Below are 17593 nucleotides of genomic sequence, written 5' to 3' on the forward strand. Positions count from 1 at the left end.
AGGAGTTTACACAAATGCACCCAAAGAGATGTGACACCTATAAGGCTACATAATCTATATATTTTGTGCTATTTCAGACTTACCTATTAGTAGACATAACCTTCACTTACACTGGAAGTTTCCCCAGTTACAACCAACAGTCATGGCTCCAAGACAAGACATGGATGTCAACCTGCATCAATGGAACTTCCCTGTGTAACCCAGTTAAGGAAATATCCCCTTTATCCTGGACCACACTAGATTGTAATCACATTTATATAAATTCCTGGACTGAGGACATAGCTGAACCAGATATCTTCCCTCCTGAGCCATGGAATACATACCGTGTGAAAGAGATTAACTCAGGACCATATCATGACATGAGTTGAATTATGGAACAAAGTTTCTGCAGGAGGACACTACCACCTGAAAAAAGAAAAGGAGTACTTGTGGCACCTTAGAGACTACCAAATTTAAGGAAAGCTTATGCTCTAATAAATTTGTTAGTCTCTAAGGTGCCACAAGTACTCCTTTTCTTTTTACGGATACAGACTAACACGGCTGCTACTCAAACTACCACCTGACTGTTTGATACAAGACAGTATTCCACGTCCTCTCTAGACAACTATTTGTCCAGATCTGATATGGCGCCTGATTGTCTATATATATTTTGTGTAAACACACACACACACTCTCTCTCTCTCTCTCTCACACACACACACACACACTCTAAGACTGAGGGTAAAGTTGAGTTTTAGCATTTCTCTGCTGCAAGTTTTAAAGAATATAAGCATGTAAAGCAACCCATCATATGTAGCAGAAGTTGCCCTGTTATCTCTTAAAGCTGCACATCACAGACCAGCAATGATTGAGAAGCGACTTCCATTGAACAGACCAGATCCTAAGCTGGTGTAAATTAACACAGCTCCACTGACTTCAGTGGAGCTAACCTGATTTACACTAGTGGAGATCTGGCCCAACGTGTTTTCTGCACTTCCCATGCTTGAAGGACTAAATGCCCTTTGGTTTGCACGTCATTAAGGAGTGTTATACTTGTTTGATCCCTCCTTTTCTAGAGGCATCAAATAAACAAAGGGGACCGGTTATCAGGATTGTTTTCACAAACAGGGAAGCCAGCTTTACACACAGATTGACACGAGGGTCTGATTCTCATTATCTGGAAGGCAGTTGAGCAGAAGAAGTGACCTACAAATGCTTGCTTTGACACCAACTCCTTCCAAACATTTGATGGGCTTTGATCTGGCACAGATATTTCTGATTCAAGAAAAGAGCTTCCCATTCCCCCAGTGCACTGATGAGGAGTCTGGTCAGCTCAACAAACTATCAAGAGAAATTTAAACTCAAAAGATTGGTTCATCTCCAAATATATAGAAAATTGTAGAAACGACATATTTTGGTCTACGTGTTAGATTTTAGTCTTTGGGGATTTATAATTACCATTCTTCCCTTATAAACTGTGGGCTGTCGTGTACTTCATCTGCACATCTACCAATGTGATATATGCCATCATGTGCCAACAATGTCCCTCCGCCATGTACATTGGCCAAACCGGACAATCTCTACGCAAAAGAATAAATGGACACAAATCATCCATCAAGAATTATAGCATTCAAAAACCAGTCGGAGAACACTTCAACCTCCCTGGTCACTCAGTTTCAGACCTAAAATTCACAATTCTCCAATAAAAAAACTTCAAAAACAGACTCCAACGAGAAACTGCAGAATTGGAATTAATTTACAAACTGGACACCATTAAATTAGGCTTGAATAAAGACTGGGAGTGGATGGGTCATTACACAAAGTAAAACTATTTCCCCATGCTAATTTCTTTTCCCCCTATTGTTACTCTCACCTTCTTGTCAACTGTTTGAAATGGGCCATCCTGATTATCACTACAAAAGGTTTTTTTTCGCCTGATGCTAATAGCCCACCTTAATTAATTGGTCTCATTACAGTTGGTATGGCAACACCCATTTTTTCATGTTCTCTGTGTATATATATATATATCTTCCTACTGTATTTTCCACTGCATGCATCCAGTGAAGTGGGTTTTAGCTCACGAAAGCTTATGCCCAAATAAATTTGTTAGTCTCTAAGGTGCCACAAGTCCTCCTCATTCGTTTTTGCTGATACAGACTCACACGGCTGCCACTCTTAATCCTTCCAAGGTGTCTCTTCCCTCCATTAATGAGCTTTAGCAAATTAAATGGCATTACAACAAGGCTTCAACAGTTAGAATTCCCTTCTTCACCACAATAGGTACTTTCGTTCATAAAAATAGGTCAGCCTTTCCTCATCATCCCATTTCCGAAGAGCTTGTGGTACCAAAGAAGTCTATTGCTTAGTGGCTCATACAGAAGGTAAAGCGTACACGAGGACTAACATACACCAGCTTGTTTTACTGTCACTAAAAAAACACTTTCTGTACTATATTTTCCTGTGAGAATTTTTAAAGTCTGGAAACACTTTCACAACGATTGGATGTCCAGAACCCAAATGAGATTCCTCAGTGGGAGGAGGAGGAAGAGGATATAGTCTCTCAGGCTTACATGTTTAGATTCTGGTTTTGAAATCAAATCAGAAGATCTCTCAAGCCTTTTTGTATGCTTGCTGCTGGGTTTGCATTCCTCAGACAACTTCATTTTGGGGATTACAGTATATAAATCTCTGTTTTAGGCTTTGAAATAGTTTCAGGTGTTACCACAAAATAAGTTCTGATCTGTAATTTTTTTGTCCACTTCTCCTTGCTCTGTGAGGAAATAATTTGGAGTCTGAATAAATCACATTTTGTATTATATTACTCAGTTGTGAATCCTCTGTTGGGGGTTGTTGTCTTAATACTTGGAAGTAAGAATTGTCCCTCATCCTGCAAATTATGCCTCATGAGGCCAGAGGAATAAAATAGCGGTGGAACTTTTCTACCCGCCTCTATCTTGCCTTTCATATTTAATTCACATCTCACTATTCCTATTTCACACTTCAGGAAGTCTTCAATTATCTGCCAGTCACTACCTACTCTATGCATTCATGTTTGATTCAGAAGGGTCTATGCATTTCTTTTCTGATCCAATTTCAAAGGTTTTTGCCCACCCTCTCTCTAGGCCTCTAGAACATTATATTCCCCCCTATCAGCCCCCACCCCCGGTTTTTAAAAGAAGTTCCTTTTTCCTACAGTCTCAATTACTTTGGTAAGTTTACCCATTTCTTACACACAGACATCTTACTGTTTTTCTCTCTCCAGATTGTTCCTGTGGAAAAGCAAGCTCACTTTCAGCAATGCGAACCTTTCTAGAAGCTCAGTATTCTATTGGTATCCGCCTCTTTTCCTGATACCAAAGGATTTTGTTTTCCGTACTCATCCAAAGGGTTGAACAAAGAATGTTTTACTCCAGAGGAGGAAACCTCTCCCCATGTTAGTAAGTTATCTTGCTCCACAGGCAAGCTATGCTTTATTCTTCTGACAGCTCAACACTCTGCTGCCAAAGCCGTAGGCAGCTCCACGTCCCTCTGTAACTGTCTCTCAAGGAGAGACAACTTCTGGTTTTCAGCTGTTGGAGCTGTTACCTAATTTCCTCCCCAACCCCATTTTTTAGCCCCCCTAAACACTATATAGCGGCGAATGCTTAGTGATAGCAATTGTCATTCTGTCTTATTCATGTCATGACATCACCACATTTCCCTAACTATCTACACTTTGCCCCCCTTTTCCCTCCCTACTCCAAATCTGAACTTATACCTATTATCTCCATGACGTAACATTCACTCTAGGCATCAGAGTCCTCCGCAACATGTGGCTACCCCTGCTTTCACCTTTACAGCTAGTTTGGCGTCGGAGCTTAACTTCTTTGTGGGGTAAATGATGTGATTCAGGAAAAGACACAGAGCTCTGGCTATGTGTATTAGTACATGTAATGAGTAAGGATTCTTACCATAGGCTTCTATGCAGATGGAGAGGACATGGACAGACGTAATACAGGGAGCACAGCAAACACAGCATACAATATGTCACAGATGCAAAAATGGAGCGAAGAGATAAAACACAGTTATTCTCTTATTCTGTAAGAGCATCCTTAGCCAGTTTAACAATAACCACAGATCTACAGTAAATAAAGAGGTTACCATTACACCTTTTTAACAAGTCAGCTAGACAAGACCTTGGAAATATTAGTCCAGTCTAAGAGAGATTGGCATCATGCTTTGTTATGGCTCAGTGTTTAATGATCAATACCATTTACTTTACATGTGAAATGTGTTTGGTCACACACGGCCATATAGTTTTTCTACATACCATAATTTTTTTTTAAGAATAAAGGGATTAAGAATAATCAACTTAAATAGAAACCATTGTTTCCTTAACTGTCTATAAATAGTACGGTTAAGGCAATTTTTCCATCAATGGGAAGAGTATTTGTTGCTGTTTTTTATATATAAACTTTATTAAAGGTTAAAACTGTACCACCTCAAAATAATCAATACAATAATCAGCTATTGTGTGGTTTTATCACAGAAAAGGTCAAGGCAACTAACTGGCCAGGTAGACTTCAACCCTTAAGATCTAAGATTGCAAGTGTTCTCCATTTTCAAGCCTGGCCAGTTTCCAGGGGTTTGCTGAGGCTCACAGGAAGTTCTTGTTGAAGGGGATAGAGAGGAACAGAATCTGGGGAAAGACTCTTAAAAAAGATCCATCCCACCCTGATGTGTTTCCACCCTACCAGGAACATCTCTGACTAGCTCTCCTACTCTACCCCTTTTCCCTGTACAGTTAGTTCCATTTCCCTCCTCTCACACAAGTCAGAAATTGGAGAAGAAGGGAGAAGACAGACCTCAGAGCCACCAGCAGCAGCTTCCACCAATGGCAGGGCATGCCACAGACCCCTGAGTGGATCTGTGCTGAAGAGACAGCTGAACCAGTGCAACAGGTTCTCTACCCAATTGGGGAATGAGAGCATCTCTACCTGCTGCCCTCCCTCAGCTAAGAATCCTCTGGTGGAGTATATTTCTCCTTATGCGGTAAAGACAAACTCAGATGGAAACCAAGCAGGTTGTGTGGGGCTTATCAAAACACCACTATCCAACAATGCTTCTGCTCTCTGGACGATCATTTATAATCAGCTAGTTACCTCCAAATTAAACATGAGTGTCTTAAGGTTAAATGTGAAGATGTACGGTAAAGTCCAGTTTTCTTGCCAAATTTCCTTGCTATTCTGAAATATTTTTATACGGTAGGATAATTGCCCGGAACAACAGATTCCTCCCAATTCTGAAAATCACTGTCCTCGCTGAGAATGCATCTGAAGCATCATGTGGCAGTCATTGCACACCATACTGCAGTTGGTAAATGGGTAACAAGATGCCTATTATATCCATAGATGTCCTTTATTGGAGAGCCCAGAAGTACTACTGGGTGTCCAGCGGTAGATGTTGCTGTATCCCTGGAATTTCTATAATCTATTAAATTACTCTCCCTCCCTCTGAATTGGAGCCCTGCATGGGACTTGTGCAGAGTCCTGCAGAGGGATTGGGATCCCGCAGGTCCCTCAGGACCCACTGCCTTAATAGCAGGAGTGGGTCAGAGCGGGTATTGCAGGGTCAGAGCGGGATATAAAATAGTCCTGTGCGGGGCTCTACTCTGAATTATTACTCATATGTTCTTAAATATGTCCATCCCTCTGGTACCCATATGCCAGAACAGCAGCATTTGCAAACACTGTCAATTTGGCAGTAGTTTGACTTTCCCACCATAGATGGAAGCATGTTCCCTTATTTCCACACTCCTAGTTCCTGGTTTAAATTTTTTACTGCAACTGCTATAGCTTTTCCTGTTTTACATCACAGCTGCTTTGGAGTTGCAGGAATATCCTCTGGGCTATCTGGAGGCATCAACCTTTGATTTTGTGACTGAAGAGCCAAAACATTCTTTTTTTCATTTCTGTTTTCAGCGGGGAAACTGCACTCTATGATATTAGAGCTAGAGATTTAAGGAGTCTCAAGTATTGTACAGTAATTTCCTCTGTCTGTACCAGAGGGCTGCCATCTTCTGAAATTACAGCATAGTTCAGAGATGGACGCTAGCAACCCATACCAAGAACTAACAGAAATTCTTGTTGCCATGCAAAGATGTAGCAAAGGTGAGCATGTTGCTAAACACTATCCTTTTAATCCATTACAGGTTGCCCTTCCCTAAGCCCGTGTTTGTCACAAAGAGATCTTTAATCAAAGCCATCCCATCGCTAGCCTCATGGCTGAAGTCTAGTTTAAGACAGCCCTGTTAAGATACACGATCACAATGTATGATAATGTCAGTTCGAGGCCTCTATTCAGTGAAGCTCTCTCCCAGAAATTATTGTCCTGTAATCCAGTGCCGGAGTTCACATTACACCTTATCTTGCAAGATTATAAGCGCCTCTTATTATGAGTTGAGAACCATCAACTCCCACTGACTTAAAAAAGAAATTGAGGGCACTCAGCACCTTGCAGAATTTGTGGGTTCTTAAACATGTCTGCCGATTTGGATGGAAGTTTTTCCAGCAAGGATCAACATGAAAACTACAGGCTTCTCTCTAACAGCAATGGGTTTAGCATAGGATTTTTGCTGTAGACAAAGGGGAAAGAGTCCTAAATAAACACACACAACATAACCGGAATCACAAGTGGCAGAATGTGAACTGATAATGGAAAAAATAATGCTATGAAACCACCACAAGCACTGAAAATCCAGCAGCTACAATTTCAGTTAGTGCAGAAGAGACATTTCATTGGCAGGATCCAATCTGCAAACTAAAACAAGTCTCTCTCTAATCTAGATTTACTGAAGTTTGTAAAAATTTCTATTGCGTTATACCGGGGGGGGGCAAACTTTTTGGCCTGAAGGCCACATCGGGTTTCCAAAATTGTATGGAGGGCTGGTTAGGGGAGGCTGTCTCCCCCCAGACAGCCAGGTGTGGCCCTGCCCCCACCTCCTATCTGACCCCCCCACTTCTCGCCCCAACAGCTCCCCCGGGACTCCTGCCCCATCCAACCCGCCCTGTTCCCTGTCCCCTGCCGACCCCCATCCACCACCCCCTGCTCCCTGACTACCCCCGGACCCCCAACCCCTGACTGCCCCCTGCCACCCCATCCAACTGCCCCATCTCATTCCTGACTGCCCCCTGGGACCTTTGCCCCATCCAACCCCCTGTTCCCCACCCTCTGACCCCCCCCCGATCCCTATCCACACCCTCGACCACACCCCTGAACTCCCCTGCCTTCTATCCAACCCCCCTTACTGCACTGCCCGGAGCACCGGTGGCTGGTGGTGTGACAGCCACGCTGCCCAGAGCACCGGGTCAGGCCACGGCTCTGCAACTGCGCTGCCCGACCGCCCAGAGCATTGCGCCAGCGGTGCGGTGCACTGAGGCTGCGGGGGAGGGGAAACAGCAGGACGGGGCCAGGGACTAACCTCCCAGGCCAGGAGCTCAGGGGCTTGACAGAAGGGGCCCGTGGGCCGGATGTGGCCCGCAGGCCGTAGTTTGCCCACCTCTGCGTTATACTGTAAAAGGTGAATGTCTCAAAAACCAGTATAATTTAAACTTGAATGACATTTACCAATTCTCTCAGAACAAATCCATATAACTACAGAGTATAAATAGATTTTCTCTATAATTTTAAATAGAGGATTCCACATTTTTCCACTGCAATTAATGAAAGGGTGAGAGAGGAAGATATTGGATAGATTACCATTGGCTAGGGCTACAAAATATGGACATCTTAGATGTTCCTTGTCCCTGACCCTAAGCTTCCACTCAAGAGTATACATAAAGACCACAGAATTTAGGAAATATTAATGAAGTATGTAAACATTATCTCCCTAAACTCAAGATACTTTTCCCACAATCCGCAACTCAAAGAGACCTATGCTAGCAATGAGAAATCTCTCTACTTTGTAGAGATATAAAAGAAGAAAAACAGACCATGCCTTTTAACATTAGAAAAGCTAGCCAAGTTTAGGTGATGATGGCACTGAGGGAAGAGGATTTATCCAGGAGATGTTTTTAAGGCTAAATAAAACAGAGCTACACAAATACAAAAACACAAAAATAAAAAGACTGAAGACATACAGAGTTCCCTATTTGGCTAAACTAGACATTACAATAAGAATGATCCTTCCCCCAAATATTTGTTTCCGTAGGTCCACACAATCAGAATTTCCAGGAGTTGAATAAAAATATTCAGAAATGTCATTTGAGGAAGGTATCCACACAAAAGCAAAAGCCAAATTAGACACAGCACTCCTCCCACATAGAGAAGCTTCTATTAGATACATACTGATGTGGGAGGATGACTAAGAAAAAACAGATTTTCAACACTGATGATTAAAAAGTACATCACATTTCAAGAGCAGTCTAGGAACAGTAACAGGCTACTAAGTGTTATAACCTGCCGTTCAAGATTTCAGTCTCTGTGAACATGACAGTTTAAGTAGGGAGAGACTCTCAAAACTCATGCAACTGTGTTTGAGTACCCCAAATATTATATGTGATAATACTTACAGTTATTAATGAGTACTACTGAGGGGAAAAAAGTAATGTTTTCAATAGACAAAAATGAAAAAGCATAATAAACCAAACTTTTTGCGGTTCTACTTGTAAATAGATACATTTCAGAGAAAACACCCAGAAAGTGGAATGCTAGATAAGGAGACTGAAAATTACACAACTAGTCACAAAACAGTAATGGTCCAGACCACAGACCTATTTAACTTGTAGATTTTGACTCTGCTCTCCCTTAATCCCTCCCCAGCCCCCATCTCTGGCCTTTTTGACAAACCAATATTTTTGGTTAGAAGTGGGTTTTAGCCAATGAAAGCTTATGCTCAAATAAATTTGTTAGTCTCTAAGGAACCACAATTTGTTAGTCTCTAAGGAACCTCCTCGTTCTTTTTGCCAATATTTTTAAAGTTTTCCTCTCCTGCCAGGGTGGATTTGATTTAAATCAAATTGATTTAAATCACTAGTCAGGAAGACTCGATTTAATCATGGATTTCTACATAAAAGTGCATTCTTGTTGGTTGTTATAACCTTAATACATATTCTTCACAACTCAGAGATAGATGTAGGTTTCATTTTTAGAAGGTACACACTATACATTTTTAAAGTGATTTATTTTGAACACTTTTCAGATTAGTTTTACAGCTATATCAGAAAATGAATGATTGTTTGGTTTTATTTCATTTAGCAAAGGTAATTGAAGCAGATATTTATGAAGTCATTGGGAGGTGAACTATCGCCAATTCACAGGTTAATCATTAATATTTGGAGGTTTTCTTGCCATGCTGTATTGGGAGGAGAACATCACCAGACAGACATTTAAATTGTTTTATTTAACTAAAACAATGTTATATATTCTGGATCTTTTTCTTCAACAGCAAACATATAATATTTTAACAAAACAAGCATATGAATTTTTGAATTTAGTTAATATTCAAGTTTTTTAAAATCAGGTTTGTTTTCGTTAAAATTGCTTTTAACTAAAATAAATAAATGAAATATTAAAAAAAACCAGACTGTCAGCCAGGCAACATGAGAAACTTAAAATATTGGCTTCTGCAGTTAAGTCTTCACCTTCATTTTCCTGTTTATTCATAATCTGGAAAAGAAAAACAAGCCTTCTTGCTTTTTCAGGTCCCAAACGATTTCTCAATTTGGAATGAATTAGTCCAAGGGAAGAAAATAGTCTTTCTACACCAGCAGAAGAAGCGACTGCTGTTAAAAGTGAGATTATCATTTCAACAGTCTCTGAATCCAAGTGCTTACGTGACTTCCACCAGTTCACTGGTGCGACTGTCTTTAAAACATCATCAGCAAACATATTTCTTGAATGGTTCACCCTTAGCTCTGAAGTTTATTATAGTTGACATTATGGAGGGATGACTGCTGGATGTCCATGTCATAGCCAACTCCTCTTCTTCAGCAGTTAAGGTTTGACCCTGGTACCGATTATTAAGAATATTTACAAGAAAATGAGCTGGAGATAGTGCTTGTCCCATTTGTTTTTTCAATGCTTGTAATTTAACCCTGTCATTGCATATTTCTCTTTTTAAGATCTCACTCAGTTCCTTCCAAATTTCAACAGCGTCAGCAATAAAACAGCTATTTCCCTGCATTTTGTTCAAGGCTACAGAAATAGGCTTCAGGGTACTCGGCGTGTGTTCAGCATTTCTCTTAAGCACAATGTTAAGAACTTTGGCTATGACAGTGCCATTTATTTTTTCACAATTTCGTTCACAAACAATCATCAGATTAGGCTAGTTCTTGATCTAGTGCTCAAAACAGTCCACTCCTGAGTTCCATCACACGTCTTGTGGGAGAGTTAGCTTGGTTCCTCCCACTGTTTTCAGAGCAGCTGCTGCAAAGTGGTTGTTACGGAAGTATTTTGCAATTTCAACAACATTAGCCTTTATTTCTGGAACACTGAAGCCTTTGGCTAGAAGGTGCATCAAATAAGCACTGCTACCATATGTTATTAGCTTGGGACTCTTCACTCTCTTCTAAATAATTTCTTCTCATCTTGGATACATTTGCAGCATTGTCTGTGACCCAGCTGCGTACTAGACATTTGAATTTTTTTTCACGGTTTGTTATAGCTTTTACTGCTACTTCTTGTAAGTATTCTGCTGTGTGCGCATTTCCTGATGCATCAATTGTTTCTGTAAGGAAGACATTCCCTTCCCTCTGTTGTCACACAAGCACATACAACAGGATCATTGTGGACATTGCTCCACCCATCAAGACTTAGGTTAACAATTTTACCCTCTATCTAGACCTTTTGCACACTGCTCAATTTCTCTTTCATACACTTTATCCAGCAATTTGCCTGAGATATCAGCTCTGTTGGGTGGACTGTATCCTGGTCTTAATGACTGACCCATGTTAATGAAGTGTGGGTTCTCAGTCAAACGGAAAGGAGAGTTTATTGCATAAACAAACCGGGCAATTTTTTCATCAATTACCTCTTTTTGTAATCTGCTGGTTCTTATCACAAATTTATCGATGGTTGTTTCTGGATGATGATTTTTTTTTCTTTTCGCTAGAGGTGATATACTGTGGCTATCTGACATACATGATGTGACTGAAACACTATCATTGGCAGATAACTCTGAAACTATAGAAAATGATGGTGATCTTGAAGTTGGATATCTTCAGAATCCTGTATGTTGAGGATGGATTCTCCTAAAGAAAATAAGTCACTGCAGTTATTTAATTATTATTACCATACTGTTCATTTAGTGTTACTCATTGCATTCACTGACACTCGGTACTACTTTAAAGGTGATATTGTAAAAGGAAGATCTGCCTATTTCAGCTATTTATTTTTTATCACAACTACATCTAAAATGATAGTATCATAAGTAACAACTATATTTTGTGCTCAAACATGAGAATTCAAGAATAGTCCAGAAAGAAGACAGGCAGTCCTTAAGAAAGAAGTATGAAATAAAAAAAGTTTACCAACCTGAAGATCCTGCATGTTCAGAAATGTTCCCTTCATCATCTTCAATGCAGCTTCCTCTTTAGAAGGAACACTTCTCATGATGTTGTTTCATTCGGGCTACCAGGCCTTGCATTTCTTTGTTGCACTGTTTGCATTTTGCACGCATGCCTGTCTTACCCACAGGTAGAGGAACTTCATTAAAATATTCCCAAACTGGGTCTCTTTTACGGCCTGCTGCCATTATAGGTGTTTCCTTCTAGTGAGAGAATGGTATGGAAGATCTCAAATCAATGAGGGCTACACTAAGAAAGACCTCAAGACTTCTGGAATATGCTGTTCAAACAGTTTCACTTTTGTTTCTACTGCCTGTCCCTCCCTTCTCACATTTATCTCCAGACTTCTTCTCCTTGTCCAGATCTATTCTAACCCCAACAATCTTCTATGCATTCAACTTTTTGAAACTTTGCACTTTTAGAGAGAGGTGAGGGATTGACTTTGTGTTCACAAATTTGCAGAGGGACAATAGGGTTGAGGTCTGTTATTTCTCACCTCTATATATTTATTTATTTAAAAACATTTTTTCGGTTAACAAGCATGTTATCTCTGGAGAGACAAATCCACAGTTTGAGAACTGCAAAACTAAGCATCTCTGATGATATCTTCTAAACTGAGCACTGAGTCCCACTGGGTAGATAGAAAGATTAACCTAAATAATCTATACAGATGCCCCTGGAACCCCATAAGATTGGGTCCCTAATCCATGAATTATTGGAACTCATTTATAAAACTTTTCTTATATATTACATGAATATATTGTCTCATACTATAGAATTAGAATGTATAATCTCTATTCTATGATGAGATCTTTTGAGCTATAATGTATTTAATTAAAACTATCTTTAGATAGGTTTTTTCATCAAAAAGCATTTTATCAAAAAAATCCAATTTAAATTTAAAAAGATTTGATTTTTATCCACCCTGTCTCCTGCCTACTGCAGGGGGCACGTGGGCAGCATCTGAGACTCCTTCACCCTTCCCTCCTTGGTTTCTCAGTGCATTCACTGCCCTCTGTACCAGTTACTCCACCGCTCCTGCCTTCTCTCTCATTACAAAAGACAGGTAATGAATGAAATGAGTAAGTGTCCAGTGAAGGGAGAGGAGGGGGCCTTAGCAGGCCAGTAGCCAAAAGATTTTCCAGCATCTGCGTCAGTAGACCAGATGCCCACTTGTGCAGTCAAAACCTCAGGGAGTGGGGAAACCTGAAGGAGCAAGACCAGGGGAACTGCAGTGAGAGGGGAAGGAGAGAAAGGGCTCAAAGGGAAGAAAGAGTGGGGAACTGGACCCTGACAATACTGCAGAAATGGGCCTGCCACCTGCACCTAAAACTCTATTTGCCTACAGACTCAGTATGCAAATGTTATGCAAGCAAGATTGCCAGGGTTTCTGATGGGCCTTTTGATGGGCATTATGATGAACTCACATTGAAACACACTAAATACTAATGGCCAAAGACAGTCAGTAAGACTAGGATTTTCAAAAGAGCCCAAGTATGCCAGGCATCCAACTTTAATTGAATTTTAGTGGGATCTGGGTGTCTAATTCCCTTGGCCTCTTTTGAAACTCCCAGCTTAAGAGGCAAAGGGAAAGAAAGAAGGAATGGAAGTGTGCCAGTCAAAACATTACCTGGCTCCCCCAAATCTGAGAGAAATAGGTTAGAATGTAAGCCATATCAAATAAAGCAAGTGTTAATGCCACCTACTTGTTAGATGTGAAACTGAATTCATTTGTATATTTAGCATCAAACATTCATTATAAAGGCCTAATTAAAAAAAGCCCACAACTTCACAATTGCCCTAACTGGCCATCAAAAACCCTTTTCTTCCTCATCTCCCCCTTACTTAATGTAGTAACTCCCAGGAAACATATCTTAATGGTACAATACCAAAAGATTCACCTTAGATTTGCTTAACTGGGCTTGACATTCTGAAATATTCCCCTCAGCTAGGACAAGAAGGCTTTCCAGAGGTCTAATATGAAGTCTAGCACGAGTAACCTAGGCAGAAGCCCACCAGCTGCAGCAGCATTAACCTCAAATATTTTATAACAAAAACACTCAAGGATTTACAGCAGTGGAACTATGCATAAAGCAGCTAATCCATCCTGGTCACTGGGTCTGAGGGTAGCTTAAGCAGCAGCAAGTCAGTTTGATTTTACCTTCTCCCACCCCTCCCAATCAAATCATGGGAGGGGTGCAGAGAGATGCCTTGGGGGTGGAAAAGTGCTGCTGCTGGCAGCTTCATTTTACGGATGCCACAATGCCCTTCTCTACTCAGAAACATCTAAAAACAGAGCCATTAGGTGACTTTGATGCTGAGATGTCATACTCTGAAGCCAAGAGGTTATCACAGTTCCCACCCACCTCCATTACTTGCTATGCATAACTTGCTGCAAACACCATTACCAAAATGAGCAGGACACCTTCAACTCCTTCCTTCACTGCACTAAGGGGACTCAAACCAAAGAATTGGGAAACTTGCTAGCAGATCATTTACAGAAGAAATAGACGTGAAAGCAAAAGGCCTGGAGGTGTAGATCGAGGATACCAAGGAAAGCCAACAAACAATCTGAGCTATCCACAAGCTGCAAAGGATCTAGTACCACAGCATCATTTAGAACATTCAGTAAATCAGATTAAGAACATATGACCTATGAGTTCTGGTCAAAAGAGGAGACATCAGATTCACATGCTATAGAGAGGACATTGTGCAAGAATTTTCGAGGAACTCAGTGAGAAGACTTAACAAGGAGAAATCTGGAAGTACCTTTCTGATTTGTCAAGGCCTACGCAATGCAGTAGAACTGTGTAAGCACCCCAAATTTTAAAACTATATTAGATATAGTAAGATACAAATTACCTTTTTTGACCAGCCTTAACAGACACACACAAGCCAGGAAGAAGAAAAGAGGGGGCGGGGGGGGAAGGGCTGCGGCTCTCTGCTCCTAGCTCAGGGGTGGGCAAACTTTTTGGCCTGAGGGCCACATCTGGGTACAGAAATTGTATGGCAGGCCATGAATGCCCATGAAATTGGGGATTGTGAGGGGGTGAGGGCTCTGTGGTGGGGCCAGAAATGAGGAGTTCAGGGTGTGGGAGGAGGCTCTGGATTGGGGCAGGGGATGAGGAGTTTGGGGTGCAGGAGGATGCTCCGAGCTGAGACTGAGGGGTTCGGATGGTGGGAGGGGGATCAGGGCTAGAGCTGGGGTGCGGGCTCAGGGGTGCAGGCTCTAGGAGGTGCTTACCGGAAGCAGCAGCATGTCCCCCCTCCAGCTCCTACATGGAGGCATGGCCAGGCAGCTCCATGCGCTGCCCTATCCGCAGACGCCGCCCTCACAGCTCCCGGAAGCAGCGGCATGTACCCCTTCGGCTCCTACGTGGAGGCATGGTGGGGTATTGGCCATGTTTCCTGGAGCTGTGGGGGGTGGCGCTTGGGGCAGGGGCAGCGTGTGGAGCCTCCATAGCCTTGGCTGCCCCTATGCGTAGGAGCCGGAGGGGGGAACATGCCGCTACTTCCGGGAACCGCATAGAAAGCCCCCGACCCCGCTCCCCAGCAGGTGCTCGAGGGCCGGATTAAAAGGTCCGACGGGCCAGACATGGCCCGCAGCCCATAGTTTGCTCACACCTATCCTAGCTCAATTCAGGAAGTTTCTATGAAGATATAAAGCTGTATCTTGAGGATCTGTAAATCTGCAAGTCAACCTACTGGACCAAACAAAGGGAAGGAATGGAGAAAAGGTTACCAGAAACAAAAAGGATGTATGTTTCTGGTTTAGATTTTGCTAAATATACAGTGACTGGAATTTGGGTAGCTTTTATATAGTTTACATTAAAACTAATCTCCCTCATACCCAAGACTGATGTTGACAGCCTCAAAAAGTCATTGTAAAAGTGACTGCATTTTAATAAAGTCAAGGGACAAAGACAGTCAAGAGCAATAAATGCATACATCAACCGCATGCTCTTATTCTGCAATCGATGCCACAGTACCAAACGAAGAAGCAATTCTGCTTTGTTACTTCAGAGGTTTTGTGATAGCTTTTCAGTACACAAACAGTGCCTGAGACCTAGATATACAAACAGAAGTTCATTTAGGGCACCACACAAACACACACATCACCACTGAAAAGTCAATGACTACCACCAACCATCACCATGTGCTAGTATCTGATACTATAGTATTTTCCTATATTTAGGATAAGAGAACAGTGATATTTGCCTGGTAACAACTGGTAAATGCTGTCTGTGAAAAATGGAAATAGCTATACAAAAAAAGTTTTACAGTAAGTTTATTTTGTAGATTTGTCAAAATTATGACGAAGTTTACCACAAGGATGCTGAACACATTAAATTAATTTAGGAGGAAACAGACATGAACATGAGGCACACTCACTGACTACAGCCAAAAACCATTATTTTACACATACATGTGCTCCGGGATAGATGTTGGCTGGCTATTAGGTAGTCAAAATTTGGATTATTATTTGGAAAGGACAACAACTAGTATTTCTTCTATTAGGAAGTATTTTTGCTGTTCTATAGAGTTACTAAACCAGATCCATCCAGTCTGGTGGTGTACCTCAAACAGTGGCAGATAATTCCTACTTCATAATAAAGCACCCACTGCCCCATAACACAACATTTGAATCAATGTGGTATCAGGGATGAAAAAGAAAAGCATTCTCCCAATCTAATTTGTGTAGGTGATATGAGGTACTACCAATATTATAGAGAGCATAAATCCACTGATTAGACTGAAAATCCAGTCTCCATGGATGCTATTATCAAATGTTCCTCTGAAAGCCAGTAAAGCAGTTTTATTTTAACAAAAGGAGATTAAGAAACTGGAATGAACACCAAAACCCCAGCTTTCTGTGTAGTCTGAAGAAATCAAACTTCTCTTTACAGCCCCCTCACCATGCCAACACAGAGGAAAAAAGAAAAATCAGCTGTGTTTCCATGATGCAGACATCAATGTATCACAATACAAACACCAAAAAGGTGACAATAAACCACTCCAGGTCTTTTGGGATATATATATTTATTTCCCTTCTCCTCCAACCAAAGCAGAATGTGCTTGGCAGTTCTATGAAGCCTGGCACCAAGAGGTTTCCTGAAAACTGACTATAGAATGTGCTGTAGCATAGCAGATAATCATATTACCTACTGTATCCTGAGTAATAATAATTCTTCGCTCTTTTATAGATTGTCAGACACAATGAATCCAGAGGTCAAATGCTTAGTTTAAGCCAGATGATATTAGTGCATCCCAATATAAACCTATAGATGTTACCAAATTTCATAAACATCTTTATTACACAGAAACACTGTGCAATTTCACAATGCAATACTGTGCTCCATATTCTATTTATACAAGGGTTACAAATCATAAATGACCAAGCCAATCTTAAACCTAAAGATTTGGAAATATGTACTTAAAGACAGCTAGAAAAAAAAAGAACGCTATCCTACAGAATTGCTTTTTTATAGTAATATTTTAACAAGCAGCAGCTCCCAGCATTCCAGCTATGAATGAAAAGAGTTTGATTACAACTGGACTGCAACAATCAAAATGACTCTACAGTACTCACCTGATCTTCCTCTTCATCCTCTTCATCTTCTGCCAAACGCTGCCTGCCTACCTCATAGAGCCTGCAAACTGTATCCATGTTCATGGCATCCATGCTCCCTTGATTCTGAAGAAAACCCCCAACACAGCAGTTAGTACCTAGTGGAACTGTTTATGCTTTCTTATGTAGCTCAACTCTATCATGATCTCTATTACAGAAGAGAGGTTATGACCAAGAACAAACAACAAAAAGGCATTTTATCTTTTTTATTCGCTACTTACATACACAGTGTAATTAGTACTAATGATTATGCTGTTATGTTGCAAGAATTACCTCAGGAGCAGCATAAAAGGTTTGGCTTTGAGATTCTAGCATCTATGCCACTCCCAACAAAGATTCCTATCACAGAATTTTATTCCTCATAAACCTTCATTTTGACCATTCAACACCTGTGTCCAATTTTGGGTTTGTTCACACTCTCTGAAACTGCATGCCAGCTTCC

General features: G+C 41.0%; 1 protein-coding gene across 11 annotated transcripts in view; it reads right to left on the reverse strand.

The window, feature by feature from the left end:
- The window catches only part of DCAF1 (DDB1 and CUL4 associated factor 1), a 114864-nt gene that overhangs the window by 18518 nt on the left and 78753 nt on the right, over positions 1–17593 (reverse strand). For 6 of the 11 annotated variants that reach the window (XM_043550369.1, XM_037905458.2, XM_037905457.2 and 3 more), the window contains 2 exons: positions 17113–17217; positions 3930–3938 (listed from right to left, as the gene is read on the reverse strand). In XM_043550369.1, coding sequence (XP_043406304.1) covers positions 3930–3938; positions 17113–17217 — 114 coding nt within the window. The remainder of the gene's footprint in view (positions 1–3929; positions 3939–17112; positions 17218–17593) is intronic. The other 5 variants (XM_043550368.1, XM_043550367.1, XM_043550365.1 and 2 more) reach the window with 1 other exon arrangement.

The sequence above is a fragment of the Chelonia mydas genome, chromosome 7 (assembly GCF_015237465.2).
Source record: "Chelonia mydas isolate rCheMyd1 chromosome 7, rCheMyd1.pri.v2, whole genome shotgun sequence".
NCBI lineage: Eukaryota > Metazoa > Chordata > Testudines > Cheloniidae > Chelonia > Chelonia mydas.